General features: G+C 39.0%; 2 protein-coding genes across 4 annotated transcripts in view; one reads left to right on the top strand and one right to left on the bottom strand.

The window, feature by feature from the left end:
- Positions 1-3953, bottom strand: part of LOC137973928 (calmodulin-like) — a 6098-nt gene extending 2145 nt beyond the window's left edge. The window contains exons 1-2 of one of the 3 annotated variants that reach the window (XM_068820824.1): positions 3169-3263; positions 2402-2429 (exon numbers count right to left, since the gene is read on the bottom strand). In XM_068820824.1, the coding sequence (XP_068676925.1) occupies positions 2402-2429; positions 3169-3171 (31 nt within the window). In that variant the 5' untranslated portion in view covers positions 3172-3263. Of the gene's footprint in view, positions 1-2200; positions 2328-2401; positions 2430-3168; positions 3264-3869 lie in introns of those variants that run through there. The other 2 variants (XM_068820827.1, XM_068820826.1) reach the window with 2 other exon arrangements.
- A 127-nt stretch (positions 3954-4080) lies between these two features.
- LOC137973264 (calmodulin, striated muscle-like) lies at positions 4081-10979 on the top strand. Its single transcript, XM_068820038.1, has 5 exons — positions 4081-4212; positions 6132-6159; positions 6750-6893; positions 8222-8464; positions 8968-10979. The coding sequence occupies exons 1-5, from the start codon at positions 4210-4212 to the stop codon at positions 9051-9053; spliced, it is 504 nt and encodes a 167-aa protein (XP_068676139.1). The 5' UTR covers positions 4081-4209; the 3' UTR covers positions 9054-10979.
- The last annotated feature ends 622 nt before the right edge of the window (positions 10980-11601 follow it).

The raw sequence follows: 11601 nt of genomic DNA, 5'->3' as shown, positions 1-11601 counted from the left end.
CAGTTGACACGACGGCACGTTTTTCGGTGCATTTGATTTAGATATCAGATTAGCTAATGCCCTGAGGGGCGGAGGGGAGGGGTAAGGGGCTAATGCTTGTACAGCTTGCGCAAAATGCGGTTGAGTTCAGTTTTGTTCTAACAAGCTAGATTTTGATTAAAAACTGAAGAGTAAGAGAATCAAGAAATATGATATGTTGTTTTTTGGGCCCCAAATAACTTTTTTTTTGTAAGTAATAGTTTCACTGAGTTCCCTCAAAATATGGCTTGTTGAGTAGATTACGTCCTGTCCACAGAAATTCGATGATAGTGGATCTGTGAAATAAAAGAAGCAAATCAAGGAAAAACTATGAAGTCTAAATGGAGTTCGGTACAAGAAGTAGGTGGTATTTCTTACGCAAATTTATCTCAGCACGTCATACATACCTCTTACCAACCGAGTTCGAGGTCCGTACTGTAAGTTACGGGAAAAAACGAGGATCCGTAACTTACAGTACGGACCGAGAAAACGAGGTTAGTAAGATATTAATTATATCTCTGAGGTTAACCGGCGCGCGGGCAAGGAAACTAGTCAAAGTGAAGCGTAAGGTTCAACTGCCACAAAGAATGCCGTGCCAAAATCCCAAAAACTAAATCTTCTTGGCTGTTAAGTTTGAAATAGTTGCTTGCAAGATTCAAACAGTTTTCAGTACAAGTTTATGCAACAGAAATGACATGAAAAACTCGCTAGATGATGTTTTGTCGAAATTTTAAATTTAGCGGGCTGTACAGCGGGCTGTACTGTAGAATATGGCCCGCTAATTTAGCAAATTACAGCGCGCGTACGATCTGAGAGATATAATAAATACCTTTATTATATCTTTGGCAAACCCGGACGCTCTGATTGGTTCTTTCTTGGTCGGGATTTTTCAGTACGGACCGTTAAAACGCTCCAAGCCGTGTATTTTTGTTTTGGAGCAAAGTCGGCAAATTCATAATTTGAAACAACTTTATTTGAAAGCAAGACTGCGAAAAAAATGTGAATATTGTCATTCTTCGCAGCGAAACTACCAGAAAAAGCTAAAAATATTGAAAATTTTCACGGCTGGTTTCAAAGATGGATAAAGACTTCAGACGAACATTTTATTGTCCTGAAGATCTGGGAACTTTTGATGGAGAAACTGAAACAGGCATCATCGAAAGCCTGGAGGCCAGAGACGAATTTATCAACCAACAGAAAAGTGCAAACACAAACAAGAAGATAGCTACTTATTTGAACACTCTTCTCCGCTATATTGAAGCTAGTAGTATGAAAAATGAGAAAATTGAAAGTTCCCCTGCGTCCGAGCTTGACCATCTTTTGTCAAACAAATAATGCCATATAATAAATAACTTACTAACCTCACTTGCTCGAGCCGTATTGGGGAATATTGGCCCTAGCGCTCGGTTAGTAAGCGGTTAATCGAGAGAATTAGAGACTTTTAGATCCACGTTTGCGGCTAACCTCAAACTGCTGGAAGTCACATGACTAGCGCTTGCCGTCACGTTCGAGGGTAAGTTTTGACGTTTTCAACGGCGGAAGGTAGGTTTTCACGTAAGTAATTTACCTCAGCTCTTTATGGCGTGGAAGTTACATTATCCCACGTATGAACGGGGCAGATATAAAAAGCAACTTTTTATCTTTAATTTCATGTGAATTAAACAATCAAAAGAGCCGTGGTTTTATTTATTTCGTTGACTGAAACATCAACGCTGAGAATCGAGGAAATTCAATATGGCGGCCTCTGCAGCTTTGCACTTGTTTACTTAAATCTAAATGCACGAACTATCACAACTTCTAACGCAAAACCGCAAATCTCAAACCTCAGTTTGCGGTTAGCCGTAAACGTGCATCTAAAGGTCTCTATTAAGCATGACGTTTACATGAAACGGCAAACGCGAAAAAGTAGGCTGCTGCCTGTCATAACAGCATAAAAATTATGTTTTTCTAACTCGTCTCTCTCCTTTGAAAAGTTGCTTGATACCTGCTGCTAACACGCAAGAAATGAGCTCATATCAAACGAGTTTCTTCCATTTTTGGCAAAACGCAAATATTAGTCTGACGTTAGCCGTTTGCGGTAAACATAATGCTTAATCTTTCTATTACATTGAAGAATTTCTGCGTACGCCTTGATGATGTAAGATTAAAAAGAAAAAAACGCTTGAAGTCGATGAGATCTTACTTCTTTCCCACTGCGACTTTTTCTTCATCACTGCTAAATAGAGGAATCTTTACCTGTTTTATATTTATTCAGTTTATCTGAATTTTTTTAGATTTATCAACTAAAGGAGCTTTGTACGAAATACTTTGTCTCATGATCATCAGGCTTTACCTTCTCGACAAAAATGAAAGGAAAAAGGGCCCTACTAGCTAAATCATTTACCTTTTATTTCGTCACTTGTAAGTTTCTCCTGTATATAAATCGATTAAACAATAAATTATTACGCCGACATTAAAGTTTCATCTAAAGGAGATGAAAGAAAACAAAATTAGACTCGGTTTTCATTTTGAGAGATAGAGGACACAGAGTCGACTCTTAAAGTAATAACTCGATCAATTTTTAATGGACAATATTACTTGAATAATTTGCTCATGTAATGTTCTCGTAGCCAAAAACTTCCGATCGGTTGTCATTGTTTTTATCCGTGAGTTAAGGGAAAGGAAAGGAATGATTTTTTAATATGGAAAACTCTTTGCACAGCGAGAAAAACTTTCATCCAGAAAAATAAGAATTCATATGCTTTAGGGGTGACTGAAATGGTACAAACGGACTCTAAAGAAAATTCTGCTAGCGATAGGAAACGATCTTTTTTCAGTTGCGCGCCTGAACGTTTATATGGAAAAACAAGCGTGCACATAAAAAATACTAAAGAAAATCAACCTTGTGCTTGTTTAAGTTCGCTAAAGACAACTCACTTCTTCGCCTAACTGAAGATATTTTTTTTCCGATTGAAAGGAAATGATATTTTGTCATACCTATTGACAGTTGATGCCTCCCAGCGTTTTGTTTGTAGAGTTAACGCTCGACTCTTCACTGAAATTGTGCTTACATTTTATACATCGATTTTGCGCGATTCTCAGTAATTCGAAACAAAACTCTTGCCATTAAAAACACTTGATATCATTGTCTTGATATCAGAATAAACTCACCATATTGTTTCGTTAGGAAAGTGCACTATTGAAAGTCAAGAGCTATGCAGTACCAGGGTATTGAGACAAATCACTTCTTGAAATGTTATCGTGATTAAGGGTGGCTCATAAGTTTCTGACGTAAATCATGTGCTTTAAGCTATATGCCATTCGGAAGAGATCCTCATAAAAGGTTTTTATGAAAGGGAACTTTTTCTGGTCCAATAAGCTTGGAATTTCAAGCATAAATTACGATGGATCCTTTTTTCAAATGCTTTACATGTAAGTTAAATGATGTCGTTAAATTGCTTGGTAAAGGTCTTAATTTTCTGGGGCAAGACACACAAAATCGGAGAGAGGAACTATGTAGCTGATACATTCCGGAACTTGTTTTCTTTTCCTCCTTAAAAACGATGGGCTGTTTGATTTACAGCCAGCCAACAGCATTACTGAGAAACGAAATAAGACATATTAAGGAAGGCCTCACTTAGGATTTGATTATATTTGTAAATTTTTAAGGAAACTCTCCAATATTCTGTTGATTAAGAAAATTAAAGGCCACTGGAAGCTGACTAGAATGGTGAACGAGATAGAAACTTAAACTTAACACTTTGACTCCCAATCATGATCAATGTGTAAATTGTCTTCACAATTTCAATGAAAATGTAAGTCAGACACGTATTGAGAATCAAGATAATTATCAGAGAAGAAATATAAGGTACCAGTTAGCAGAATGAACGTTTCGATCTTGAGAATGAAAGGATTAAAAAGTGGTCCCCAAAACTCGAAGTTTTTCCGGTGTTTGGTGGCGAAGGCCTTAGGTTGACGGGTCTCTAGGAAAAAGGATACCAAAAATGAGAAGCTGGGCATCAAGGCTTATATCAACAGCGCGCATGCGCCAATGTGTTTTTCCATTAAAACCGGCCCTACGAGCTGTTATTAGAAACCTTCCTAAGTAAGAACACCAGCATTTTACATATTTAATATTCATTGCCTATTTGCAAAGCTTTTTCGGCCTTAAGACAGACCGACGAAACATCTGGCTGTTGCAATTAACTCGTTATGGTAGGTTTTAATTTAGCACTTACGTTTGCAACATATATCAGTCTCGTATCTTACTGGTACAACGCTGCAGTCTCAAACCATAGACCTGGCTAAGCAGAAACAATTAAAGTGGATTTCCTTGCTGTCAAAAGAGTTGAAATGATCGCCAATGAAATGGGTTAAGCTAAAAATACAGATCTCATTGGTGTTTGTCATTTGTACTCGAAAAGATTTTTGGTCTTCTTGAATGGCATAGAAGATTAAGGGAATCCACGTACTTCACAATGTTTTGTTATTAATTTAATAGAATGTCGTTCACTTTATAATTTTATGCTCTTATGCCCGCTCAGAATGAAATGTACCCTTTGAGGAGAATTTTGTTTTGAAACACCATGCATTGCCTTTGACCCAGAGCTACTGGTTTTGTCGGAGACCTCGAGTTTAGTAGTCGATAGTCTGACGTTTTAACATTCACATGATAAGTCGTTATATTCCATTTTAAAATTACCTTGATTTTCGTAAACAATACGGCTTACAGCTAGAGAGATGTAGAATGTGTGCATAGTGAGTCATGGTGCAAAACGAATTGGATCGATTGAATCTGCTTTTGTTCCGCTTATTTTCAAATCCATCGGGTTTATTTAAGTTCACAAAAATATTTAGTTATCGTTTCAGTTTTCAATTACGTCGTTTCTTCCCAACGAATTATTTTTCATAACAATTAAGCATCAGCACGCAGTTACTTGACATTTTACATTCTCATTATCTCTGTGTGAGTATTAATAATTAATTGCGTTAACAGGTCCTTAAATTAACAGTGCGTTTGCTTCGTAAGAGAATTAATGTCTGAAAATGCAACAGAAATGAAGGGATTAATAAAATCACTTCAATTTCCAACTCGTACATGATAGCTCGCTTGAATATTTAGCGTAGAAACTGATTCGCTCAAATAAATATTCCATTAACAAAAACCAAAAGCGGAGGGTGTGGCCGACGCAAAAGAACCTCAGTGAGATGGTTTTACGCAGGCACACATTCTCGTCACCAGAGCCTCGGATCTACCCAAAGCTCTGGAAACTCTATGTAGATAAACATGCGCCGTTGGGTTCTTATAGCCAAAAATTGGCTATTTGAACCTTACGGCGCCTGCTCACTGCTCTTGCTCAACAACATGAAAGCACCGATTAGATACGCTTTTGATTGTTCTTCACGAAAACCAATGAGAAGACACTTTGTTTCAAGGTTTCCCAGAGTTCTTCTCTCCCTCAGTCAGGAGAATAGCTCTGGGGTCGAGATTGGCTGGTATATTTTCATTTCTTGCAGCTCCGCATGACCCGAAGTCAGTCATGCGCATGCACCGTTATTAGACACTTAGAGCGATTTTCAATTGAGTGTCGTAAAACCAAAACCAGAGTAATTACTTTGGCCAATCAAAAAGGACGGAGACAATCCAGCAAACCAATCAAAACTCGAAGTAATTACACGTAGCCGACACAAAGCGCTGGAAAATGTGCACGCGTGAGCCACGATTGGTTTTGGTTTCACTTCTGATTGGTTGAAAAAATGGCGCGAGAACTTTGAACCAATCACTGAGTGAAGTAATTATAAACCAAAGTAATTATCTAATTACTTTCGACACTCAATTGAAAACCGCTCTATCATTGCTTCCTCATTAAGCGATAATAGTCAGACTGCTCATCATCATTATCTATGTAATTTATGAGCCCTGATTTGCACAATTTAGAATTATGCGTGCGTCGTTTTAAAGGAAATACGGGAAAAACAATCGTCCGAGTTTTATTTTCTAAAGTGTCATCTTTCAAACAAAATTAAAAGGCATAGATTGAAAAGTTTAAACATTCAATTTCCATCCTCGCTGAAGAATGATATAAATTCCCTCAAATTATCTAACTGGACACACCTTTCACTTTATGTCACAGGAACGATTGTCCAAGGAGCAAATCCAAGGTTGGTTTAACTTGTTTGAAAGTTGTAAGAAGACTCTTCGTTCCTCATTTCTTTCAGTTTGAGCACACACAATTTTCCGACTCATGTGTTTTAAGAGTTGTATGTGTCGTACATTCACGCGTTCGATCACGTGAAACCGGCATTCCTCTTTCCACGTAAGGCATGCATGTCAGCACCTCCTTGGCGTTAATAAGGTAGTGATACAGTACAGCACAATATAGAACAGTACAGCACAGTACAGTAAATTACAGTGTAGTTATAATTAAGTCGTGATTTCCAACAAGATTGCCCATCTTTAGCCAGGGGTGTTGTAGAACTACAGCAGAGAGAAACTGTTTGCCTTGCAAGAAATGTTTAAGATTGCAAGGGTGTTGCAACCAACCGACGATGATGACGATGGTGGGCTAAATTATGATGAGTTTTGTTTTGGCTTTCGGCACGACGTAAAAATAGTAATTCGAAACCTCACCTGAGCTTCCAATTGGCCTTCAAAGCACTCTAGTTGGTTATCTAAGTGCCTCGTTATGTGTTTAGTGGACTGAATTTCGAGATCAATGACAACAAAAATACACAGCCCCTTTTTTGTTTAGAGTACCAAGACGCCTTCTATTTGTTCGACCGAGATAACAATGGATACATTACAACCAAAGAACTTGGTTCTATCATGCGGACGCTAGGATTCAATCCAAACGAAGAGGACTTACAACAGATGATATTCACCGTCGATTATGATGGTAAGGCTGTTAGTGGTAACGTTTTGAAATTTCATTAAGAGCATGTGTTGTGGCTTAATTTTGTTTTTGCTTTGGAAAGTTACGCGGCGAATAAGCTCCTCCCATGGTTTTCCTCCCCCTTGCTACAGTGGTCGGATGCGTCTCCACGTGTATTCCGGGAGCCTCTCTCATCGTCTAAGGCGTTATGGCATTGAGTGGAACGTCTTCACTTTTCTAAATCGACCGCTGCCGCACTCAAACTCCACTCCTTACCTTGCAGTCTTCCACTAGGTCCAAGTGAATTTTTTAAGTTGTCAAAATCTTTCAAATGATTTATTTGCGCGATATTGGTCTGCGCAATAATAAGAGCGCTCAGCGTCTTCCACTCTGGTCCCAGTTTGATTCTCGGACCCAACGCGATCTGTCTTAATTTCATGTAATTTTTTTATAGTCTTACCTATTAACATAACTCTTTTGCTCAGACAAATTAGCTTGAGAGAGACTTAAAACGCTTTCCATTTGACTGAACTGACCGGCAAAACCGGGCTTTGGAAGGTCTATCTCTACAACGCCTTAAGGACGGTGCCTACTATTGTTACTGTGCATACGTGCTGCGCATCTCGAGATACTCGGATTTCCTATCGGTGATGCTTACTAATACAGGGATATTTTTGCGCGGTTTACAACTATCCGGAGAAAGTACATCTTAGTAAGTGCTCTTGGTATCCAAAAAGAAAATTGGGGGTAACCATGCATTTTTGAGAGATAATTAAGCTTCAATTTGAGAAAGAACGTCAACCATTGCTTTGTATTTTAAAGCTTTTTACAAATATTATTCATCAATTATCTTTGAAAAATGCGTGGTTACCCCCAATTTTCTTTTTGGATTTCAATAACACTTGTTAAGATCTCCATTTCCTGCATAATCACACATCGGGGAAAACTGAAATATCTTTAATTAGTAGGCACCGTCCTTAAAAGTAACACACTTCAAGGATGATATATACTCCTCTAGAAGAATGCGGGGGATTATGATGAAAGTGTTTCTTCAAATGTTTGCATTTTCTTTTTAAACTGACGGGTATGGCCGGCCAGTTCTGATAAAAGGAGAGCGCCGTCAAGTTAGATATTACTCCTAAAAAAGATTGGGTTCTACTAATTCTAATCTTATCACTCATCATGGAATTGATTCACAAAATGCACAGTTTCCGAACACGGTTTATTTTAAAAGCTCGAAATCGATTATTGCTGGAGGACTGTTTCATCTCTCTTAACCAGATGACTTAGTCACGCAATGAGTCTAGTAATCTACAATAGGAGATCGTATATGTTTCGACAATTTGTTACAGGGGACGGGATGCTCAATCTTGAAGAGTACATTCAGTTAATGGAGGAACAGAAAACCCCTGAGGAGAAAGAGGACAGTATTATACAAGCTTTTCGTGTTTTTGATTCCGATAACAAAGGGTACATCGAATCAGCAGACCTGAGGGATTTATTTGAGAATATGGATTGGAAAGTTTCTGCTGACGAAGTAAAAGAGTTGATAAACTTCACCAACCTGAACCAGGATCGACGAATTGACTTGAAGGGTCAGTAAACGAGAAATCTATAATGATTTTTATACTCTGAGTTGTTTTTGAAAGGACGTACATATGTCCAAAAACACAGGACAAAAAGATACGCGGTGGCGTTGAATGGGCCTTATTCGCGTGGCGGCCATAGAAAATAAATTTCGTACCCCGAGCCTCGAGTTGAAATGTTTGGGAACGAGTTTCGATGCGCAAAAACAAAAGTTTTCAATCCCTCGATACTCAACATGGCCACCCTGTAATTAAGACCATTGTAGTCCTCCAACAACATGTCCAGCGCGGTACTCAGATTTGGCATGCGCACGCTAGTCAAGCTTCCAAACCAGTCGGCCAAGCTGCCGCCATATTCGTTCCCGTTTGGCTTCCCAATTATTTCAGGGAGCCAGTTCCCATTTATCTAACTATTTTCTAGAAGATGCATGTCAGTGTACATGTAATCTTATGCACTTGTATGTAGAGTACAATAGGAATTTGTCTGACAATCGATGTTGTCGTATTTGCAGAATTCGCGATGCTTGTGGATCCAGATGGCATGCCACCGCCTGAATCTCCCACTGAATTAGACAATATCAATGAAGATAATGAATAAATTTCAAAGAGATTAAACATCCAGTGATTATCCTCCACCAACTTCCGCTTTGAAAAAAAAAACAGTATATGGTATTATTGATAATTTATTGATTATTAACTATTTTGATTGATATTACCCTTGAAGAACTTGATCCTACAATAATTAAATTCCGTTAAATATATAGTTTACATTTGATGTTGTACAACGATTGTCACACAAAACAATCGAACTTGAAATGAAATATTCTTCCTTTCTAAGACTTTCAGTGCCGGGGCGCGCGCTAGCTTTAATATATGCATGCATGGTGAGTTGAAGTGTAAATATTTTTTTTTTATTAAGTATACACATTACGGTGACTGGGTGCTTATTAAAGTAACAACAGTCATGTAAATCTGCCAGACCATGTATGAATACATTTATCACACACGGGGCAAAATATTATGCTGATTGCCTCAGAGACGGAGGGCATTTTTCTTTAATCACGAGGGCACTTAAGGATTAATTTTACCTTTATTTTCAAAGTTTTCCAAATTGTCCTTGTTGCCTCGCAACTCGGGCAATTTTGTGAAAACTTTGAAAATACAAGAGAAATTAATCCTTTATCGCCCTCGGTCCCATGCGATTTCATATAGTAAACACCCACATATATGAACCTATAATTTAAGAACCTGTTAGGCTAAATATTTCATTTTCAAGTTAGACCCCCCTTACATAAGAACCAGCTTAGCCTACAGAATTAAACAGGTTCTTATTTTAGAAAATGGCCTTGAAATCTCAGGGGACTGTAGCCCGTTCCAGGCTCCCAGATAGCCAATAATTTTTCGCACGCATTTTTTTCTCTTTCCCTACCATCTGGGAACCTGGAACAGGCTAAGGCGATAAGACGACTGGACCAAATTTAAACTACAAGGAAGGGTTACGTTTTTTTGCAAACGTTGGCCGTGTAGCACTTATATTTCAACAGACTTAACTGATTAGAGTGTAATGTGAAGTGCTAGTTTTGTATCCCATATATAAACCATGTGAGCGTTAGCCCTGCTAATGGAAATGGGCCCACACACGGTCAGAGAAGAACTCTGACCAGGGTGGGAAGAGGTCGGTAGAGCAGGGTCGGTAGAGCAGCGGTGATCTAACCCGAAGGTCGTGGGTTCATTTCCCACCCTGGTCAGAGTTTTTCTCTGAGGGGTTGACGCAGTGGTAAGATCTCTGCCTTCCAACCCTAAGGTCCCGGGTTCCATTCCCGGTTCTGCCGAGACTGGAATATTTGGCGACCTTCATTCCCGCTAAAGTTCACTCAGCTTTCCATCCTTCCGAGGTCGGTAAATTGAGTACCAGCATGTATGGACTGCTTAGAAGCGGCTGCAATTTGCGCCTGTATATGCTTCCAGTCCGCTGGGGGTAAATTGTTCATTGTAAAGCGCCTTTGAGACGTTATGATAAGGGCGCTATACAAATGCACCACTTTACTTTTTTTTTACTTTTCTCTGTCCTTGTGTGGCGCCATTTCCATTAGAAGGGTAACGCTCACATGGTTCATATGGGGTAGAAAAGTAGCACTTCACTTTACACTCTAATCAGTTAAGTCTGTTCAAATTTAAGCTACACAGATCTTGTTCAAAACTTATTTTTTAAGGTTATGAAATATAAAGGTATCAGCGTCTTCGTCAGAGGAAATCAGTCTTACCATATGATAGACTATGTATCTTTTGTGGAAATAATAATCAATTTAAGAACCTAGATAGCCCAAGACTACTGTAAATACCATTTTTATTAGAACCTATTTTGGCTAACTTGGAAAAATCTAGGTTATTATATGCGGGTGTTTACTGCAGTCGGTGCCAATACATGTTTTTATCGGTCACAAGTATGGTATAGAAATTTTTGTTATAACCAGTGAAAAGGCTTAAACATGGAAATAAATAAACAAGGTTCACATTTCTTTACCTTTCTCCGTACCAAATTTATTTTGATGCAAAACAATCATGAATTCATACTGGGAAGTGGTAAATCGATACTCTACGAAGTGACTTTCGACTTTCAGCTAGGTTGGAAGTAGCCTGCGAACGCAGACGTATTTCCGGCGGTCGTTTCTCTCGGCCGAAAATACGTCTGCGTTCGCAGGCTAGGTTCGAAGCTATCTATCTATCACCAGAAATCTTGGGCAACTTTTTGCTTTGTTATTTTGGTAACACAGTCAGTCTGGACATTGACTTACACACCCGCATACACACACATGGGGGGAGGGGTGGGGATTTTCAAGGCCAATGAACACAATCACGACAGAACAAAACATTCAACAACAGATGTTAAGAATCTCACTGACTTGGCTATTTACAAGTGCAGCTGAGAAGTTCAACCAGGGACTACCAAGAAGAAATTCAACCAGTGGTCAGAACGTTTCTTGAACCCGGGATCCCCGGATCTCAAGGCAAGCGCCCTAACCCCCGGGCCACATTGCCTGAAAAACCTTAAATAACAATGACCACAACCAGGTTTTCTGAGCCCGCGAGACTGAGCACCCCCACCAAACCATTGCTTTAACGAAAATCGCTGGTCAGTAACCTGG

This window comes from Montipora foliosa, chromosome 10 (assembly GCF_036669935.1).
Source record: "Montipora foliosa isolate CH-2021 chromosome 10, ASM3666993v2, whole genome shotgun sequence".
In the NCBI taxonomy this organism is placed as follows: Eukaryota; Metazoa; Cnidaria; class Anthozoa; order Scleractinia; family Acroporidae; genus Montipora; species Montipora foliosa.
This window is presented reverse-complemented; position numbering and strand designations above follow the sequence as displayed.

Excerpts from the sequence above, each read along its gene's own strand:
- LOC137973264 (XM_068820038.1), top strand. Across the intron at positions 6,894-8,221 it reads ATTCACCGTCGATTATGATG|GGGACGGGATGCTCAATCTT; the intron begins GTAAGGCTGTTA and ends AATTTGTTACAG. Across the intron at positions 8,465-8,967 it reads TCGACGAATTGACTTGAAGG|AATTCGCGATGCTTGTGGAT; the intron begins GTCAGTAAACGA and ends TCGTATTTGCAG.